Genomic DNA, 21,389 nt, shown 5'->3' with positions numbered 1-21,389 from the left:
CACCTTAGACTTTGAAGGCAATTCTGTCTCCGAAGGTCGGACAACACCCAGTGATGTGGAAAGAGATGGAGCGTCGCTTAATGAATCAGAGGCCGCTGGAGTCAGAGAAAGGAGGGATTCTGGAGTAGGGGCCTCTCTGACCAGGCCAAACAGGTTGGTGGCATGACTTTGTGAAATGATGTTTAATCCATTTCATAATAATTATGGTCTGTGTGTTTAACAAACATTTATAGAGTACCTTCTAAATATTTAACACTCTCCTAAGTGATGTATGCGGTTGGGAATTATTTGAACAGTAGTATGTCTTTTGTGCAGATATTGTGGTGATTGAATCCATGTTAACTCACATTCATTTCTCCTAGTGTTTACCCTTTAATTCAATCTTGGTTTTATGCAAAAAAAAAGTTTTTGAGCTTCTTATGTGCAAAGCACTGATGAGCAGGTCCATTGCCTGTGCACAGGCTCTTCCCATGACCTTGCAAAGCATCTCTACCCCAAATTTTAAACTTTTAAAAAACTCCATGAGAAATTTCTGAGATCTAAGGTGTATACACACTTCATAAGTTTATTTTGGCTTGAAAATGCCGATTACTAAGTACATAAAAGCTGTTTTACAACGGCCATTTCAGAAGCTCCTTAGACAATGTCCCTGGAAGGGCCTTAGCAGTAGAAACAGCCTACCTACTGTATGTGCTGCTGGGTTTCTCACTGAGGCAGTGATGGCTCTCGGGGCTCATTGACTGACGTGTCATCACTTCAGGAGTGCTTCGTCAGTGCTGCTCACCAGTCAGAGTGCGGAGACAAGACAGCAGTGTGACAGTACTCTACAGCTCCCAAACGTTTGCGATCTCTGGCTCTCTGTCACTGTCTGTCTGTCTGTCTGAATGTCTCTCTCTCTCTCTCTCTTACGTACACACACAGTCTCAGCTGCATTCAACACTTTGGGAATGAGTTTAGGAATAAACAAACACATAAAATTTATTATATCACTTATTCAAGCCTCCTAATGAAACAGATAATGACTTTTTCCAGATTTATCAGACTTGGGAAAAATAGTTTATTCTGTTTATCCTGTACATTTTGTGTCTTCTGTTCCATTTGCTTTGTGGTTTTCTTGGCTCGGAAACTATTTTGATTAGCTACTTAACAATTAATAACATCCTGTATTTTCCGATAACACGTCCGCTTTGTGACTGGCTTCTCTGACGGTCTTTCCGGTAAAGGCGACTCCGGTGGAACAGCTTCCAGCTCTCACACCAGCCGCAGCCGTCCACGGCGTCGCCCCACATCAGCGGTCAGACAGCCGGCCAGCTGAACCTGCTCCAGCGCTTCTCGCTGCTTCGCCTCACGGCCATCATGGAGAAGCACTCCATGTCCAACAAACACGGCTGGACGTGGTGCGTAGCCCATTCACCTAGGAGGGGACCGTTTGTTCCAGGGCTCAGTATGTGATCGCGAACACTTCAGCATTTACTTTCTGATTTCTGAAGAATCCGTTCATTGCCTTCACTGCCAATCTCCTGAAAATAATGCCCAGAGTTCTGCCTTACTGTCCACCTCTGGGCTGCCAAAGCTTGGATGTGATGTAGCCTGCAGGAAGCATTGCTTTATTTGTAGCTCTCTGTCAGTTTCCAGGGAAGGCAGTCAGGCTCCAAGAAGGAAAAAGGACAAGTAAAGAGTAATTAGTTGTGAACAGAGACATTAAAAATAAACTTGCCATCAAGTAATTTTGGCAGTTTGCAAAGAAACATCTGTTTCTTGTACCTTCTGGCCCAATGCAGAGCTCAACACTTACAGCACTGCTTCATTCAAAGAGCATTGAACTCTTCAAATACAGTTCTGCTTTTATTTCACTGGCAAATAAAAACAAGAATATGCAGTAAACCTTTGGAATAAGGGATTGACAAAAGCATATGTTGGAACTTGAATGTGGACCTATTTTAGATGATTTGGTGGATTTGGAAAAAAATAAAATGTGTTGTTAATTGTCATATAAAAGAATCGGCAATGCTTTTATAAAAATATTTTAGAAAGTTATAAACTGCGTGGTCAAATCAATATATGCTTGTGTATTAAAATTTCCTTTAAAAGGTACAACTGGTTCTAGAAAAGTAAGGATATAGTCTAGGGATGTGATTTATCTTCTCTCCCCTTCTTTCTCCCCCAACCCCAACCAGATTTCTTCTTGATGTATTTTTTAATTTGTTTTGTTATGTCTTGTTGGGGACGTTTAAGTGTTTATCACTTGAGAAGTGTGTCTGTCACAATTAAACTGGAAAGTCGAGCACTTGATTTGAAAGCGGGGCCATAAATCCATTCTGCTAACGTGAGTCATGCTGTTTAATAGTTAGAGGTCTAACAGAGGCACAGGGCACACACAGTCCTTCCATGTAATGTGAATAATTAAGAGAGAAATGTTGAATCCCCCCGTGCCTGTCCAATATTCCAACAAAAGCTTGGCTTCCCTCTTGCTCTCACAGCCTGTCCCCACAGTGTGCTCCACGAGGCGTGCATGACCTGCTTTCTCTGAATTCTAGGGCAGTTCCAAAGTTCATGAAGAGGATGAAAGTTCCTGATTACAGAGACAAGACAGTCTTTGGCATTCCTCTCATCGTTCACGTCCAGAGAACGGGGCAGCCCCTGCCACAGAGTATCCAGCAAGCCCTGAGGTATCTACGCAGCAACTGCCTCGATCAGGTAGGGTCATAAATCCCAAGCACAGTCTGGGATGTATGGAGTTCCAGGCAGAGCCAGATCTGTCCAGGATCAGACAAGACATGCCTCTCCAAAATAAAAGGCATTGTGATCTTTATAGGTCAGTATTTAATCTGACCAGGTGACATCCTTGTCAAGCTGTGTGAGGATGTTTCCTCACTGGCAACTTGAAGGACACCCTGGAGTGACTGCAGAAAGCTAATGTTAATCATCTGTACCCGTGATGGCTGATTTGTGTTCCCCCGAAACTGAGAGTAAGGCTGTCTACTGCATTTCCTTTTAATTATGGTCTCAGTGCCACCATTGATTTCACAGCATTCTGTTATCCCTCTTTGTCTTTTTTTTTAAAACCAGAATTAGGTCTTTATATCTCCCTTTATTAAATTTTTTTTGAAGCAGCACCATGACAAATTTATTTATATGTTTTTAAAATGTGCAAGTAAAATATGAAAATAGGGACTTCCCTCGTGATAACAGTGGTTAAGACTTCGCCTTCCAATGCAGGGGGTGCGGGTTCGATCCCTGGTCGGGAAACTAAGATCCCACATGCCTTGCAGCCAAAAAACCAAAACATAAAACAGAAGCAATATTGTAACAAATTCAATAAAGACTTTAAACATGGTCCACATCAAAAAATCTTTTAAAAATATGAAAATAATATCAGCTAAATTAAGTATTCCCTCATCTTGTGGAGTTGGTTAAAAAGCTCAAGCTAAACAAAATTCTTGGAGATCATTTTCGTCTCCAGGACTGTGGGGGAGCCATCACAATGGTGGACTCTGATTGGCCCAGAATGCAACCCATCCTATAATTAACCAGGCCAAGCCTTTGCTCCTCGGAATTAACACTCATTGGTTTCTCTGTTAGACATTCGGTCCAAAATAAAATTCTGCCTGATAAATTACAACCTTGAGTAGTGGGGGTATTTTCAGGCAACTATTCTATAATGGCTTTTGTTCATCATACTCTGTAATACCATGTGAATAATCTGTGCCAACCTAAGATTATTTGCACTTCTCATTGATTTTCCCTTGGCCTTGGGCTCAGTGGACAGGAATGAGCTGAGCTACACGAATTGATGAACTGATGTTTGTCTCTACCCCAGAGCTGTGATCACGCTAAGAATCAAGATGGTCTCTTGATGAATCTGATACCAGTTTTCAGTAAGAATAAGAGTAACTTCTTCATTCGATGCCATTGTTGATTGAATTAAATGCATTATTCCATTTTCCCTTCCCACTCCTAATTTAGATAATACACATATCTACATTTTTTCATATTTAGATGTTATAGTGAGGGTAACAGTGGTTGCTGTACTGTTGTGGTGGTGATGGCTGCTTTGTTTGAGAAATGGCCTGGATGGCTTGCCTGTTGTTTCTCAGAAAGGAGGGCAATAGACCACTTGTCTAAAACTAAACTAATGGTGCTTATCTTTGGCAGATGCCCCAATATTAATTGACTTGTGAATAACATCCCAATAGAGCAATCCATTGAATCTGCTTTGTTAAGCATTAGATTTTTTTTTTAATTTTAGAGTTTTTATCAAAAGCACACCTTAATCAAAGGTAGAGGGTCTGTGGGTATTTTACTGAGAAAACTTTTTGGGGAGGTGAGCTCAAGTGAATATTTGGAAATACCCACTCTAATTAATCTCTTTTGCAGCCCTGAAAGCACTGCAACCATGCCCTTTGGCATAGGACTTTGTGGCTTCAATTGTACTTTTACTGGTTTATTAGTACAGACCCAAGATTGTATTTTGTGGAGAGTAGCCTGTTATTCAGACACATGTTTTTCCAAGCGTCTCAGTTTTCATAAGGGTATGTAAGACTCATCTCCCCTCTTGGCTGATTCTCTTAGAGTGTTTGGCTCTGCCTTTTACCAAGCATAGAAAATATTTTGTTCCAAACATTCTAATGGATAGCCAGCTAGCTAATGCTTATCAGCAAAAGCTCTATTCAGAGAAAACAGTGTTTGTTCAGGAATGCTTAAAGTAAATGCAGGCCATCTGTGCCATTCATTCAATAATAGTAACCTTTCTTGCGTGCCCAGCATGTTTCAGGGATCATATTAAGTATCCTGCAAGCATTGCCTCATTTAATCCCATATCCACCCTGGGAAGGGTTAGCCCCTAGGTGGCAATGGTGGAGCCAACCCTTGCTTGAAAATCTATCTACAGAGTCCAAGATTTTAACAAGTGCACTTTGCTACCACCTGTTAGAATTGCTTGTCCCAGTGGACTTTGGGATGATGCCATCTCTAGCATTGAGGGACACTTTGAGAAGTGGCCCTAAACAACTCATTGATGAATTCACTCTCAGGATTGTGCTGATGATGTTGATCATTATATCATGTGGTGTCTTTTCTGTAAGAATGAAAGAATTTTTTTTCTCTGGCCCCAGCACCTGAAAAAATTGTTGTTTTTAGATAACTGGTCTGTATTTATATTAGGCACATCAGACTCATTCAGCTGGATATGTTTTCCTCTCTACACTGGCTGCTAGAATTACTGAAGCCAAATGCATGTTCTGCCTGTAGTAAATATATATAATTTGGGGGCATGAATTTTGTGTGTGAACCTCATTCCTACTTCCTGCTAACCTTTTCTATCTTTATTTTCCTTTTGCTCTAGTCCTCTCATCTGTTATGTTTAATTGCATCTTACTGTACTTTATAGATCATTGTAAGTCACCTTGAATTCTTTCTCGAACAAGATTGGGTACAAATGCATTGTAATACTACCACTCTACTCACCGTATAGTCTTTATGTAGAGTGGAAACCAATCCTGCCCCCTGTAGATTCTGAATAATGAGTATCACCAGCATCACTACTGTTACTGGGCCCAGTCTCCTGTTTGAAGACAAAGTCATACGAACAGAGAGAAGGACAGTGGCACCAAAACCTCCTCAATCTCTACTCGCTGGCTTATTCCCAGTCTCCATTTCAGGCTTATAACTTTTTTTTTTTTTTTTAATCTGGAAGAACGCCACACTGAAAAACAGTATGCTGGCAAAGCTTTATAAGAAAAAAGACTCATTTCATAGACATAAATACTGATTCTAAATGTAACCGCAATGAACAAGGCAACCCTTCTCTTGTATCCGTCAAAAGAAAAAATCCTCAAGATGTCAAAGGGACTTTCGTGGAATCCAGTTCCTCCCCTTATGGGGTACCCAACGCCAGCAGGGCCCCCACCTTGTATGTCCCTCCCCTTCATCAGCACAGAGTGTGGGCAGCACACAGAGCCCCCCTCTGGTCCCTGCGAAGAAGGAAGGTGGTCATAGGAAGGGACAAGGGGAAACTAGAGAAACATAATAAGAATCGAAGAAAACCAGGCTCAGGAGGAAGACTGTTCTAGAGATTTAAGAGCAAACTCGAGCACATAAAAGCCAATGAATCAGAAAAGAAAGAGGAGGGACAAGAGTCACAAGGAAGGAGCGGACACACACCAGATGAGGGTCCTTCCTTCGCCAGCGGCACCTCCTCTGAAGGGAAGACTCAGGTCTACACAGGCTCTTGAGATCTCAGCACCCACCGGCCGTGCAAGACCAGAGGGTCTCAGAATACCCTTCCTCTAAACCACCCTTGACTGGTTTCTCTGCTGCCTGCCTCTACATGGTCCCCTCGAACCACCATGCAAGACTGTCCCAGGGCTCAGCCCCTCATCCCAGGGAGGGAGGCTTCCTGCAATAAGCTCAGCCTCTCTCCCTCATGCTACGCATTCTTCTCAAACATTCATCGCAAACAACTGAAGACAGCCCTACAGAGTCCTGAAACAAGACCACCGTTCCACCTCCTGCACCCCCAAGTGCCAAACAGCTTCCATATGAGGAAACACAGTGTATCCATTTTTGCCCTGTCAGCTGGCTGGAGATGAAATAGGGAGTTCAGCCTTCAGTTCTGAACCATTTGTATTCAGACACAGCAGTGTGTGAGACGAGCAGGCTTTGTTGGCGGAGCTTTTATTTCTGCCCTACATCAATTGCACAGAAGGATAGGTTATACCCAGCCCCTGATGAATATGAAGTCACGGCAGAGAGTGGCTAAACCTGCAGTGCTCCAAATAAGAACCCACCACATACTGTTCTTAGGAACCTCTCTCTCTCTGAATAAAACCAACTTTTCTTCATTAGCGGAGCACATCCCTAAAGAAGAGGAAATGCAAGTCCTGATAAACATCATTAAGTGCTGAAAGGATTAGCATAAACAGGATGCCAAGTAGGAGATTTAATATTATTTAGATGAAATTTGAGTTCTAATGCAGCACTCATGCCCAAGCTCTCCTCCTAATGGAGCGGTAAGTTTTAAAAGCCCAATTATGCTGGGAAGACACTTCATGCTCAGTACAAGTGTCGTCAACCTGCCGCCTGCTCACCACCCTCCCTGCTGCCTACCTCGGGTAAGATGAGCGATGTTCCAGTGCCTATCTTTTTAAATTATACTTTGAATCCTTGCTTTTTCATAGCTGAGTTTTTGGGTGGAAGACTAAAGAGAGAGGAAAGTAAAACTAGACCAGAGCAACCCTCATTGTTCATCCTTTTATCTTTACAGTGAGAGATTATGTGCAAGAGAGAAGCTTAAAACATGGATTTCGCATTGCTGACCTCTATTCTTACCTTTTAAGAGAGAGTCTTAGAGCCTTGCTTTTGAGGTACACGAGTGCAGGCCCTGCTGTGTAATTTGTGAAGCCTTGTGCAAAATGAAAGTGCATATAAATTATGAAGAATTTCAAAACGGTGACCGCAGAACATTAAACCAAGTGTGGGTCCCCGTGTGACTACCCAGGTCACCCGCCCACCAGTGACAGACACGGAAGCAAATGAAAGACATTTCACACATCTTGGGTCCTCCTCGTAATGAAGCTGAAGGGTCTGGGGTTGCCTCCCGTCGGCTATGATGACAAGGGTGCCCTTAGAAGAAACCCATTTTAAAGTGGTTTCTTTGGTCCTCCACTTTTTACTTAGAAAAAAAAAAAAAATTAGCCAAAAATGCAAATTTTATCACTGCTCTGAAAGCTTTTTGCAGAAGAAGAAATGATGGTTGCCAATCCCATGGGCCAACACCCCTGGTTGCTCTACGATGGGTAGGAGAAGCTCTTCTCTCTGGTTCCAGGACCTCTACATCACTAGAGGAAGCTTCTATTTACCACGCCCAGGGAGTTTTTCACTCCAGGGACCAGAAGCCCCGCCCCCAAATGGCTTAAACTATAGAAAATTCCCACGGTCACATGACAAGAAGGCAGGAAGTAGGACAGTTCCAGGGTTAGTTCTTACATTAGCTCAGTGACATCTTTGAAGACAGGCGCCCTTACCATCTTTCCCTTCCGCCATTCTCCACTCCAACATCTGGAATCTGATTTCAGACCACCTTTACTTTATTAGGCTTAGGAAAAAAACTTTCCTTTGGCGCTTCCAACAAAAATCCCCAGAACCCACAGATATTTCCCACGTCCCTTGGATGATAAGGGTGGGACGGGAAGGTTATTGTCAGAAATTGAGGCAGAACAAATAAATACCTGACAACCCTGTGGACATCCTGTGAGATCTAAGTCAGAACAAGCAGCTCGGAGCCCGCAGCTGGAGAGCTCCGGACATGTCTAAAATAATTAAAATCACAATATTTGCTGAAACTAGAAAGAAACTTGGAAACAAAACAGTACAAAGAAAACATCACTGGGATATGTGTGTACCTGCACATCACCGTGCCCCCAAAATCAAAGCCAGCAAGACACAGAGGACAAAAGAGGAATCTCGTTCTGCGATGTCCACACAAACACTTGTCTGCTTTATTCTTTTTATAGAATCCGATCAATATTTCTCTACCATTAAAACATAATAATAACAGGAATTCTCAAATGGAATAATACCAAGTCACAGGAGGATAACTGTGAGTCACTCTGCGGAATTCACCTCGGGGCACTTGGCTTCTGAGAACTCCCGAGCAGCACAGCCCCGAGGCAAGGTCCGGGCCCCCTTCCAGAATCAGAAGAGTTGAGATGTAAACACATCAAGGCTGGATCTCACTTGGATAATCACTCATTTGACATCTTGAGCTTTTCTTTTGACAGGACATGCTTTCTTCTCATGCCCTCTGATGAAATTTGGAGCAGTTGCCAGAGGAAGAGAAATGCTCTTTAGATTCTTCTTGGCAACGTTCTGCATTTTCTAGACATTCCAAACTTTAAGAATAAAAAAGAAAGCAATTAATGTTTTAAGTGATACTATGCCTGAATATCCTGTTCTGTGAAATTAGGGTGGTAAGCCTTGGAATGCCAAGAAGTATTACTAAGAATTCTGTCTTTATTGCCACAAAAAGTGGCGGTGTATAATTGCCCCTGCGATCCATTCAGCTGACGTATACAAAAACCTGAGTATTCTCTAATTGCTTGGAATTCTTCCCTTGCTGTTACGCAGTTTAAAAGAATTAGCGCTGCTCTCCGTTTATAGCAGCAACCAAGAGAGCTCTCCTCAGACCCCTGAGCTTGGGTCGAGGCCGGCCTGGCACACAGAGCAGCCAGTGAGACAACCTGGCGTGTCTCCCCAGGAATAAGGAGGGAGAGCAGCGCTGACTCGAGGCCGCTGCCCACCTCTCTGACCACTGGGAATGTGGAAGTGGGCCAACCAGTGAGCCCTTGGGGAGTGAAAAGAGTGGAGACTGAGGGTTGAAGAACCAGTTTTGAGAAACTCAGTGCCCTATAGGCATTTAAAAATAGTAGACATACGAATTCACTATAAGCCTGGGCTCCCAGAGAAGCTCAGTTCTTTTGGGGTGACGGCAGGTCCACCTGGGGAGAGCCTACAGCATAACCTGGAAACCACTGCAGGAACCTCCATCCTCATAGGGCTCTGCTCTCCCTCACTCGTTCCTGTTAGGGGCATTATCCCCACGGTGCCTTATTGCTCCATTCATTTGTCAAGCAGAGGAGGAGTCTAAGCCCTAAGGATGAAAAAGGCATAATACAATGTCTTGAAGTCTGAAGAAAAGCCACTTAGGAATCATTCTCACTACAGCCATAGCTTCTACACATAATAACTAACCAGGTAGAGTAGTAAGTGCATCATATGAGAAGCATATGTTACAAGGATTCTGAAGAAGGAAAAGCATATAAGTAAGACCTATCAATCAAAATATGTGCTTAACGATATTTTGTTTCATGAGCATATTCCCTATAAACCTCTCCCTCAAAGGGGCATTGGATATGGTTACTTATCTGGGATCCACCAAACCTTCCATTGACAGAAGTTTCTCAAAACCCCCACTAAAGTATACACACCAGAAGGTAGGGAATTTTGTCTGACCTGCTCACTAATGACTCTTAGAAGATATAAGTATGCCTGATATATAGGGGGTATTTAATTTAACTTGTTAAATAAATGAATAAAAAAATAACGTCTACCATGTTGTAAGAAAGACTTGACAAGTCACAAAGCCCAATCAATCACGTATATTTTCTCAGGAGCCCTGTAAGGTGGGCTGTTATTCTTATTTTCATTTCATGGGAGAGGAAGTCAGTGTTCAGCCACTGCCCAAAGTAGCTAAGTTAGTAATTTACAATATACTAGTTTGGATGCAATTCCAAGTCATCGAGTCCTGGTCCTATCACCTTCTCATCTCCCTCAGTGTGCTTGCAGTAGGAAGAAAACGTCTGGGGCAAAGGCGGCCTCACTAACACGTCACTGTGGCTTGTTTCAGGTGGGTCTTTTTCGAAAATCAGGCGTGAAGTCTCGAATCCATGCCTTACGTCAAATGAACGAGAGCTTTCCTGAGAACGTCAGCTACGAGGACCAGTCCGCTTACGACGTGGCAGATATGGTGAAGCAGTTCTTCCGGGACCTTCCTGAGCCTCTTTTCACCAACAAGCTCAACGAGACCTTCCTCCACATCTATCAGTGTAAGTGGGAACAAGGCAGATCAGTGTTCTCAAGTGCATTCATCCACCTAAAAAAAAAATTCTGTAGATTGAATTTTAATTGTACAAGTAATGCATGAAGAAGTATATAAAAGTTACAATTCTACCCTCCTCTCCAGAAGTAAACTTTGTTCACACTTCAATATGGAAATCTCCAGGCTATATTTTATGCATTTGAAAATACGTTTTTGACATCAAAATCTTCCTTCTCAATAGGGTTTTATGTAGGATATAAAAACTAACTTTCAATGTACTTTTAATAAATTTAAAATGAAAAGGTAACACAATAGAATTTATTTTATATATAGGTGTTTTTAAAAAGAAAGCATTTCCTTGGGATATGTGAAATCCAAATGTGTTAAAATCACTAGAAATAAAAGTAAATGTATTTTAATGCAATGTATTTTAATTGGTGAAAAGTAAGCAAACCAAATCAAGGCTTAAGCTTAATTCAACTAATTTATATTTTCACTTAGAACTTTTTAAGTGATGTGAAGTTGATAATTCTCAGCAAAACCCCTATAATTAATCATTGAAAATAGCAAGTATTGATTTAACAACATATCCTGCTAAAGATAGTTGCCAAGTAGGGGATGGTATTAGAAATGAACACGTGGCTCTTTTCTAGCTGCACTGTTATGGTTATACAGTTGTCCCTCAGTTTCCTCGTGGGATTCCTTCCGGGACCCACCGAGGCTGCTAAAGTCCCATAGTCGGTTTTCTGTATCCTCAGTTGGGCATCTGAGGATTCAAACAACCACGATCATAAACATAGTACAGGATTTACAGTTCGTTGAATCTGCAAATTCAGGACCCAAGTATAGGGAGAGCCAACTGTGTATTTATTGAAGAAAAAAAAAAAAAATTTGCCTGTTAAGTGAACCCGTACAGGTCAAACCGTGTTGTTCAACAGTCAGCTGTAAGTATTTAATGGTCCAAGTCTCAATTCTTTAGGAAAAAAACACTTGCCCTGTGGACTTTTGCGTTTTTAGCAACATATACATGAAGTGGACCTTGACATGGAATTGATCCAACTCGAAGAAGATTCTTGCTCTTGAGAATTCTGTACTAAATGTGTTTCAGGAGTTTATAATATTGCAAATTCGAAAAGGATTATAACAAGTACCATTTGTAAAAACAGGATAAAGTGGTGACCCTCTAAATAAATATTATTTTGTCAAAGTGAATAGTTTAAGTTAAACTAGTGATACATGTTGCTGGAGGCTAAATACAGGGAATTCATGATGTTTCTGCTCTAAGAGGTTGAGCTGCATTCTTCAGTTAAACCTCCCTTATGGTTTGGAAGTAGCATATATGAGTCTTTACATTTAATCAGTTCTCAGGTTATGGTTGACACTAGTCTAAGGTTAAAGTCAGATTATTTCCAAGAGATAAATGCTTTTAGCCCTTTGTGAGACTCACAAGCAAAATAAAACAGATCAAAGCAGGGCTTATTTTAACTGAGCAAACATTTACTGAGTTCTGCTTATGTTCAGGGCACCATGCGGAGCACTGCAGAGCATATGGATGGGTAAGACTTAACTCTGCTCTTAAGCATCTTACAGTTGAGGGAGACGAGACATGTACATAAATAACTGCAAAACAGCAAGACTGTAGAAATCCCATGATAAGGTTACAAAGAGCACCCAAGAGGGTTGAGATGAAGAATAAGGACTTGGTGGAGAAGTGACAACTGAAGGTTGAGACACGTGAGGAACACATGCTGAGTGAAGTAAATAGCACATGTGTCAGGAGATTACAGGAGTTCTGTCTGGCTTGCAAGGAAGGGTAACTGTCCAGTGCAGCATCAAATGACTCCAAAAATTAGACTGGGGCCATACCCAGGAAGGGCACTGAATATTAGAGCAAAGAGTTCATATTTGATTCATTAATCACTGTGGGGACCCCTTGGGTGGTGTTGAGGGAGCTACCAGTTACGGTGCTCTCAGCTGTAAACACAGAACCAAAAATCCAACAAGCAGTGGTTTAAATAATAAAGACATTATATAATCGCACAAGACAAGAAATCTGGAGTTAAATAATTCCAGAGTTGGTTAATTCAGTGACACCATGGCTGAGGTCAGCGTCTCTTGTCATCCCCTTAAGGTCACAATATGACTGCCACCACTTATCTTTATCATGTCTTCCCAAAATCACATCCAAAGTCAAGAGGCAGGCAGAAGGGTTCTCCTTGGGCATATGTCTCTTTTTATCAGAGAGATAAATTTACAGAAATGCCTACCTAGCATTTATCTTGGTCCCATAGACCAGAAATTTTACACTTTTCTCCCCTAAATCAATCACTGGGAAGAGGAATGGGATTACCATTTTTGGTCTAGGCCAACGTGGTTATCCCCTGGTTTTGAGGGAAGGGCCCAACTTCCCTGAGCACATTACAGCCCAGACCTGAACAGAACGTGGGTTTTCTTACAGAGAAAGAAGGAGAGAGTAGGTATTTCATAGGCAGCCAGGCTTGTGCCACAGGGTGCACGGCCATCAGAACTGCTTATTTGACCCAGGAATCTGGAAGTGGTGAACGAGAGGTTCTGGACAGGATGAGAATGGGGGGTTAGGGAGCCAGCACATTAATTGAAGCTCTGGGTTACCTGTGGGGACCTCCAGCAGCAAGACTGGAAATGAAGATGTTCTAGGGATAGACTCTGGGGTCAAAGTTTCCAAAGGGCTGTGGAGAAGAGAGGGGGACAGTTCCTCCTCCGTTCTCCAGAGCAGGTCCAACTGTAGCTCTGTCACTTCTTGGACTTCCATCAAATGATTAATTAGAGTGTTGGATGGATAATGAACGCATGTGAAGCCCACGGTCTACAGGAGAGAGAAGGATGGAGGGATCAAAGACGACCCTAGTTTTAAAGAGCATTCAGAAAGGAAAAGGGGGAGGGGAGCTGATCTGGGGGCAGGGAGGAGCCTGGACGTGGAGTCTGAAGTGCTGCTAGCCATCTGCGTGGACGCAAGTTATCAGCACCTAGAAATCCAGATCTAGAACAGTCTTCTGAGAGCCAGGAAAGAGGCAGGAACCACAGGAGTGCCTGTGCCACAAAAAAGGTCAAAGAGGATAGGATCCGATACAAAGGCTGAATTTAGGGATTAATAGCTGACCTTTGCAGGCACCTTTAGTAGAAAATAATGACAGAAGATGTTTTCTGAGGGATAAAGAAATGAGTGAGTAGAAGGAAGCTGGGAAAACATGTAGCCACGACAGATGACTCTTCAAAAATTTTGGCACAGAAGAGAAGGTTGGCAACCTAAAGCTAAACAATGCATGCACTGGACATCTTACCTAAAGCAGCTTATTTAAAGGCAGTTCAAGGGCTCCAGCTGAATTTGTAACACTTCAATGACAAGCCTGAGGTCATTAGGAGTATCTGCTTCTGCTTCAGCACAAGCAAGTAAAAGGAAAAAGGTTTCTGTATAATGTGAACACAATGGCTCTCCTCTATCAAACCCAGGTCTGTCTTGTGCCAGTTCACAGTGGACGTGGTGGGGGTGGGGGTGGGTTCCAGAATGTCCAACCTATGGTCAGGCTCTTCCAGAAACTTGCACTTGCCAGTTGACTGGGGCCCACAGTGTGCCCCGCCCCAGGAGAGTCGATGATGGAGACGGGCAGGACCTGGGCAGAAGGCACACACAGCCCCCCCGGAGCAGCGGGCTCCAAATTTTTTTTTGTCAGGCGCCCCGACCAGTAGAAACTATCTGAGCATGTACACTTACATATTCTTTTTTTTTTTTTTTAAACATCTTTATTGAAGTATAATTGCCTTACAATGGTGTGTTAGCTTCTGCTTTATAACAAAGTGAATCAGTTATACATATACAATATGTTCCCATTTCTCTTCCCTCTTGCATCTCCCTCCCTCCCACCCTCCCCATCCCACCCCTCTAGGTGGTCACAAAGCACCGAGCTGATCTCCCTGTGCTATGCGGCTGCTTCCCACTAGCTATCTATTTTACATTTGGTAGTGTATATATGTCCATGACACTCTCTCACCCTGTCACATCTCACCCCACCCCCTCCCCATATCCTCAAGTCCATTCTCTAGTAGGTCTGTGTCTTTATTCCCGTCTTGCCACTAGGTTCTTCATGGCCTTTTTTTTTTTTTTTTTCCTTAGATTCCGTATATATGTGTTAGCATACTGTATTTGTTTTTCTCTTTCTGACTTACTTCACTCTGTATGACAGACTCTAACTCCATCCACCTCATTACAAATACCTCCATTTCATTTCTTTTTATGGCTGAGTGATATTTCATTGTATATATGTGCCACATCTTCTTTATCCATTCATCTGTCGATGGACATTTAGGTTGCTTCCAGGTCCTGGCTATTGTAAATAGAGCTGCAATGAACATTGTGGTACATGACACTTTTTGACCTATGGTTTTCTCAGGGTATATGCCCAGTAGTGGGATTGCTGGGTCGTATGGTAGTTCTATTTGTAGTTTTTTAAGGAACCTCCATACTGTTCTCCACAGTGGCTGTATCAATTTACATTCCCACCAACAGTGCAAGAGTGTTCCCTTTCCTCCACACCCTCTCCAGCATTTATTGTTTCTAGATTTTTTGATGATGGCCATTCTGACCGGTGTGAGATGATACCTCATTGTAGTTTTGATTTGCATTTCTCTAATGATTAATGATGTTGAGCATTCTTTCATGTGTCTGTAGGCCATCTGTATATCTTCTTTGGAGAAATGTCTATTTAGGTCTTCTGCCCATTTTTGGATTGGGTTGTTCGTTTTTTTGTTATTGAGCTGCATGAGCTGCTTGTAAATCTTGGAGATTAATCCTTTGTCAGTTGCTTCATTTGCAAATATTTTCTCCCATTCTGATGGTTGTCTTTTGGTCTTGTTTATGGTTTCCTTTGCTGTGCAAAAGCTTTTAAGTTTCATTAGGTCCCATTTGTTTATTTGTGTTCTTATTTCCATTTCTCTGGGAGCTGGGTCAAAAAGAATCTTGCTGTGATGTATGTCATAGAGTGTTCTGCCTATGTTTTCCTCTAAGAGTTTGATAGTGTCTGGCCTTACACTTAGGTCTTTAATCCATTTGGAGTTTATTTTTGTGCATGGTGTCAGGGAGTGTTCTAATTTCATACTTTTACATGTACCTGTCCAATTTTCCCAGCACCACTTATTGAAGAGGCTGTCTTTTCTCCACTGTATATGCTTGCCTCCTTTATCAAAGATAAGGTGACCATATGTGTGTGGCTTTATCTCTGGGCTTTCTATCCTGTTCCATTGATCTATATTTCTGTTTTTGTGCCAGTACCAAACTGTCTTGATTACTGAAGCTTTGTAGTATAGTCTGAAGTCAGGGAGCCTGATTCCCCCAGCTCCATTTTTCATTCTCAAGATTGCTTTGGCTATTCGGGGTCTTTTGTGTTTCCATACAAATTGTGAAATTTTTTGTTCTAGTTCTGTGAAAAATGCCAGTGGTAGCTTGATAGGGATTGCATTGAATCTGTAGATTGCTTTGGGTAGTAGAGTCATTTTCACAATGTTGATTCTTCCAATCCAGGAACATGGTATATCTCTCCATCTATTTGTATCATCTTAATTTCTTTCATCAGTGTCTTATAATTTTCTGCATACAGGTCTTTTGTCTCCTTAGGTAGGTTTATTCCTAGGTATTTTATTCTTTTTGTTGCAATGGTAAACGGGAGTGTTTTCTTAATTTCACTTTCAGATTTTTCGTCATTAGTGTATAGAAATGCAAGAGATTTCTGTGCATTAATTTTGTATCCTGCTACTTTACCAAATTCATTGATTAGCTCTAGGAGTTTTCTGGTAGCATCTTTAGGTTCTCTATGTATAGTATCATGTCATCTGCAAATAGTGACAGCTTTACTTCTTCTTTTCCGATTTGGATTCCTTTTATTTCTTTGTCTTCTCTGATTGCTGTGGCTAACACTTCCAAAACTATGTTGAATAATAGTGGTGAGAGTGGGCAACCTTGTCTTGTTCCTGATCTTAGTGGAAATGGTTTCAGGTTTTCACCATTGAGGACAATGTTGGCTGTGGGTTTGTCATATATGGCCTTTATTATGTTGAGGAAAGTTCCCTCTATGCCTACTTTCTGGAGGGCTTTTATCATAAATGGGTGTTGAATTTTGTCGAAAGCTTTCTCTGCATCTATTGAGATGATCATCTGGTTTTTCTCCTTCAATTTGTTAATATGGTGTATCACATTGATTGATTTGCGTATGTTGAAGAATCCTTGCATTCCTGGGATAAACCCCACTTGATCATGGTGTATGATCCTTTGAATGTGCTGTTGGATTCTGTTTGCTAGTATTTTGTTGAGGATTTTTGCATCTATGTTCATCAGTGATACTGGCCTGTAGTTTTCTTTCTTTGTGACATCTTTGTCTGGTTTTGGTATCAGGGTGATGGTGGCCTCGTAGAATGAGTTTGGGAGTGTTCCTCCCTCTGCAATATTTTGGAAGAGTTTGAGAAGGATAGGTGTTAGCTCTTCTCTAAATGTTTGATAGAATTCGCCTGTGAAGCCATCTGGTCCTGGGCTTTTGTTTGTTGGAAGGTTTTTAATCACAGTTTCAATTTCAGTGCTTGTGATTGGTCTGTTCATATTTTCTATTTCTTCCTGGTTCAGTCTCGGCAGTTTGTGCATTTCTAAGAATCTGTCCATTTCTTCCAGGTTGTCCATTTTATTGGCATAGAGTTGCTTGTAGTAATCTCTCATTATCTTTTGTATTTCTGCAGTGTCAGTGGTTACTTCTCCTTTTTCATTTCTAATTCTATTGATTTGAGTCTTCTCCCTTTTTCTCTTGATGAGTCTGGCTAATGGTTTATCAATTTTGTTTATCTTCTCAAAGAACCAGCTTTTAGTTTCATTGATTTTTGCTATTGTTTCCTTCATTTCTTTTTCATTTATTTCTGACCTAATCTTTATGATTTCTTTCCTTCTGCTGGCTTTGGGGTTTTTTTGTTCTTTCTCTAATTGCTTTAGGTGCAAGGTTAGGTTGTTTATTCGAGATGTTTCCTGTTTCTTGAGGTAGGCTTGTATTGCTGTAAACTTCCCTCTTAGCACTGCTTTTGCTGCGTCCCATAGGTTTTGGGTCGTCGTATCTCCATTGTCATTTGTTTCTAGGTATTTTTTGATTTCCCCTTTGATTTCTTCAGTGATCACTTCGTTATTAAGTAGTGTATTGTGTAGCCTCCATGTGTTTGTATTTTTTACAGATCTTTTCCTGGAATTGATATCTAGTCTCATAGCGTTGTGGTCGGAAAAGATACTTGATATGATTTCAACTTTCTTAAATTTACCAAGGCTTGATTTGTGACCCAAGATATGATCTATCCTGGAGAATGTTCCATGAGCACTTGAGAAAAATATGTATTCTGTTGTTTTGGGGTGGAATGTCCTATAAATATCAATTAAGTCCATCTTGTTTAATGTATCATTTAAAGCTTGTGTTTCCTTATTTATTATCATTTTGGATGATCTGTCCATTGGTGAAAGTGGGGTGTTAAAGTCCCCTACTATGATTGTGTTGCTGTCGATTTCCCCTTTTATGGCTGTTAGTATTTGCCTTATGTATTGAGGTGATCCTATGTTGGGTGCATAAATATTTACAATTGTTATACCTTCCTCTTGGATCGATCCCTTGATCATTATATAGTGTCCTTCTTTGTGTCTTGTAATAGTCTTTATTTTAAAGTCTATTTTGTCTGATATGAGAATTGCTACTCCAGCTTTCTTTTGATTTCCATTTGCATGGAATATCTTTTTCCATCCCCTCACTTTCAGTCTGTATGTGTCTCTAGGTCTGAAGTGGGTCTCTTGTAGACAGCATATATATGGGTCTTGTTTTTGTATCCATTCAGCCAGTCTGTGTCTTTTGGTGGGAGCATTTAATCCATTTACATTTAAGGTAATTATCGATATGTATGTTCCTATTCCCATTTTCTTAAATGTTTTGGGTTTGTTATTGTAGGTGTTTTCCTTCTTTTGTGTTTCTTGCCTAGAGAAGTTCCTTTAGCATTTGTTGTAAAGCTGGTTTGGTGGTGCTGAACTCTCTCAGCTTTTGCTTGTCTGTAAAGGTTTTAATTTCTCCATCACATCTGAATGAGATCCTTGCTGGGTAGAGTAATCTTGGTTGTAGGTTTTTCTCCTTCATCACTTTAAGTATATCCTGCCACTCCCTTCTGGCTTGCAGAGTTTCTGCTGAAAGATCAGCTGTTAACCTTATGGGGATTCCCTTGTGTGTTATTTGTTGTTTTTCCCTTGCTGCCTTTAATATGTTTTCCTTATATTTATTTTTTGACAGTTTGATTAATATGTGTCTTGGCGTGTTTCTCCTTGGGTTTATCCTGTATGGGACTCTCTGTGCTTCCAGGACTTGATTAACTATTTCCTTTCCCATATTAGGGAAGTTTTCAACTATAATCTCTTCAAATATTTTCTCAGTCCCTTTCTTTTTCTCTTCTTCTTCTGGGACCCCTATAATTCGAATGTTGGTGCGTTTAATGTTGTCCCAGAGGTCTCTGAGACTGTCCTCAGTTCTTTTCATTCTTTTTTCTTTATCCTGCTCTGCAGTAGTTATTTCCACCATTTTATCTTCCAGGTCACTTATCCTTTCTTCTGCCTCAGTTATTCTGCTATTGATCCCATCTAGAGTATTTTTAATTTCATTTATTGTGTTTTTCATCATTGCTTGGTTCCTCTTTAGTTCTTCTACGTCCTTGTTAAATGTTTCTTGCATTTTGTCTATTCTATTTCCCAGATTTGGGGTCATCCTTACTATCATTATTCTGAATTCTTTTTCAGGTAGACTACCTATTTCCTCTTCATTTGTTAAGTCTGGTGTGTTTTGACCCTGCTCCTTCATCTGCTGTGTGTTTTTCTGTCATCTCATTTTGCTTATCTTACTGTGTTTGGGGTCTCCTTTTCACAGGCTGCAGGTTCGTAGTTCCCGTTGTTTTTGGTATCTGTCCCCAGTGGCTAAGGTTGGTTCAGTGGGTTGTGTAGGCTTCCTGGTGGAGGGAACTAGTGCCTGAGCTCTGGTGGATGAGGCTGGATCTTGTCTTTCTGGTGGGCACATCCACGTCTGGTGGTGTATTTTGGGGTGTCTGTGGCCTTATTATGATTTTAGGCAGCCTCTCTGCTAATGGATGGGGCTGTGTTTCTGTCTTGCTAGTTGTTTGGCATAGGGTGTTCAGCACTGTAGCTTGCTGGTCATTGAGTGATGCTGGGTCTTGATGTTGAGATGGAGATCTCTGAGAGATTTTTGCCGTTTGGTATTACGTGGAGCTGGGAGGTCTCTTGTGGACCAGTGTCCTGAAGTTGGCTCTCCACCTCAGAGGTACGGCCCTGATGCCTGGCTGGAACACCAAGAGCCTTTCGTCCACACGGCTCAGAGTAAAAGGGAGAAAAAATAGAAAGAAAGAAAGAAAGAGGCTATAATATAGTGAAGTAAAATAAAGCATTATAAAGCAAAGCTATACAGACAAAATCTCACCCAGAAGCATATACATATACACTCACAAAAAAAGGAAAAGGGGAAAAATTAATATATCCTGCTCCCAAAGTCCACCTCTTGAATTTGGGATGATTTGTTGTCTATTCAGGTATTCAACAGATGCAGGCACATCAAGTTGTTTGTGGAGTTTTAATCCGCTGCTTCTGAGGCTGCTGGGAGAGATTTCCCCTTCTCTTCTCTGTTCGCACAGCTCCTGGGGATCAGCTTTGGATTTGGACCCGCCTCTGCGTGTAGGTCGCCTGAGGGCGTCTGTTCCCCGCCCAGACAGGACGGGGTTTAAGGAGCAGCTGCTGCGGGGGCTCTGGCTCACCCAGGCTGCGGGGAGGGAGGGGTACAGAGGAGGCGGGGCGAGCCTGCGGCGTCAGAGGCTGGCGTGACGTTGCACCAGCCTGAGGCGCGCAGTGCGTTCTCCCGGGGAAGTTGTCCCTGGATCACGGGACCCTGGCAGTGGCGGGCTGCACAGGCTCCCGGGAGGGGCGGTGTGGAGAGTGACCTGTGCTCGCATACAGGATTTTTGGAGGTGGCAGCAGCAGCCCCAGCGTCTCACGCCCGTCTCTGGGGTCCGCGCTGATAGCCGCGGCTCGCGCCAGTCTCTGGAGTTCGTTTAGGCGGCGCTCTGAATCCCCTCTCCTTGCGCGCCGTGAAACAAAGAGGCAAGAAAAAGTCTCTTGCCTCTTCGGCAGCTGCAGACTTTTTCCCGGTCTCCCTCCCAGCCAGCTGTGGTGCGCTAACCCCTTCAGGCTGTGTTCACGCTGCCAACCCCAGTCCTCTCCCTGCGATCCCGAGCCTCAGCTCCCAGCCCCGCCCACCCCGGCGGGTGAGCAGACAAGCCTCTCAGGCTGGTGAGTGCTGGTCGGCACTGATCCTCCGTGCGGGAATCTCTCCGCTTTGCCCTCCGCACCCCTGTGGCTGCGCTCTCCTCTGTGGCTCCGAAGCTCCCCTCTCTGCCACCCGCAGTCTCTGCCCGCGAAGGGGCTTCCTAGTGTGTGGAAATCTTTCCTCCTTCACAGCTCCCTCCCACTGGTGCAGGTGCCGTCCCTATTCTTTTGTCTCTGTTATTTCTTTTTTCTTTTGCCCTACCCAAGTACGGGGGGAGTTTCTTGCCTTTTGGGAGGTCTGACGTCTTCTGCCAGCGTTCAGTGGGTGTTCTGTAGGAGCAGTTCCACGTGTAGATGTATTTCTACTGTATCTGTGGGAAGGAAGGTGATCTCCGCGTCTTACTCTTCCGCCATCTTCCGGGTATCTACATATTCTTA

General features: G+C 42.4%; 2 protein-coding genes across 11 annotated transcripts in view; one reads left to right on the top strand and one right to left on the bottom strand.

Moving 5' to 3' along the window:
* STARD13 (StAR related lipid transfer domain containing 13) overlaps positions 1 to 21,389 on the top strand; it is a 382,310-nt gene that overhangs the window by 351,189 nt on the left and 9,732 nt on the right. For all 5 annotated transcript variants that reach the window (XM_059903377.1, XM_059903376.1, XM_059903375.1 and 2 more), the window contains 4 exons: positions 1 to 153; positions 1,224 to 1,397; positions 2,538 to 2,697; positions 10,406 to 10,604. The exon at positions 1 to 153 is cut by the window's left edge. In XM_059903377.1, coding sequence (XP_059759360.1) covers positions 1 to 153; positions 1,224 to 1,397; positions 2,538 to 2,697; positions 10,406 to 10,604 — 686 coding nt within the window. The remainder of the gene's footprint in view (positions 154 to 1,223; positions 1,398 to 2,537; positions 2,698 to 10,405; positions 10,605 to 21,389) is intronic.
* The window catches only part of KL (klotho), a 110,058-nt gene continuing 97,571 nt past the window's right edge, over positions 8,903 to 21,389 (bottom strand). For 4 of the 6 annotated variants that reach the window (XR_009498844.1, XR_009498846.1, XR_009498847.1 and 1 more), the window contains one exon: positions 21,239 to 21,385. The gene's annotated coding sequence lies outside the window, so the exon portion shown is untranslated. Of the gene's footprint in view, positions 10,652 to 21,238; positions 21,386 to 21,389 lie in introns of those variants that run through there. The other 2 variants (XR_009498835.1, XR_009498838.1) reach the window with 2 other exon arrangements.

The sequence above is a fragment of the Balaenoptera ricei genome, chromosome 18, assembly GCF_028023285.1.
Source record: "Balaenoptera ricei isolate mBalRic1 chromosome 18, mBalRic1.hap2, whole genome shotgun sequence".
Lineage (NCBI taxonomy): Eukaryota > Metazoa > Chordata > Mammalia > Artiodactyla > Balaenopteridae > Balaenoptera > Balaenoptera ricei.
This window is presented reverse-complemented; position numbering and strand designations above follow the sequence as displayed.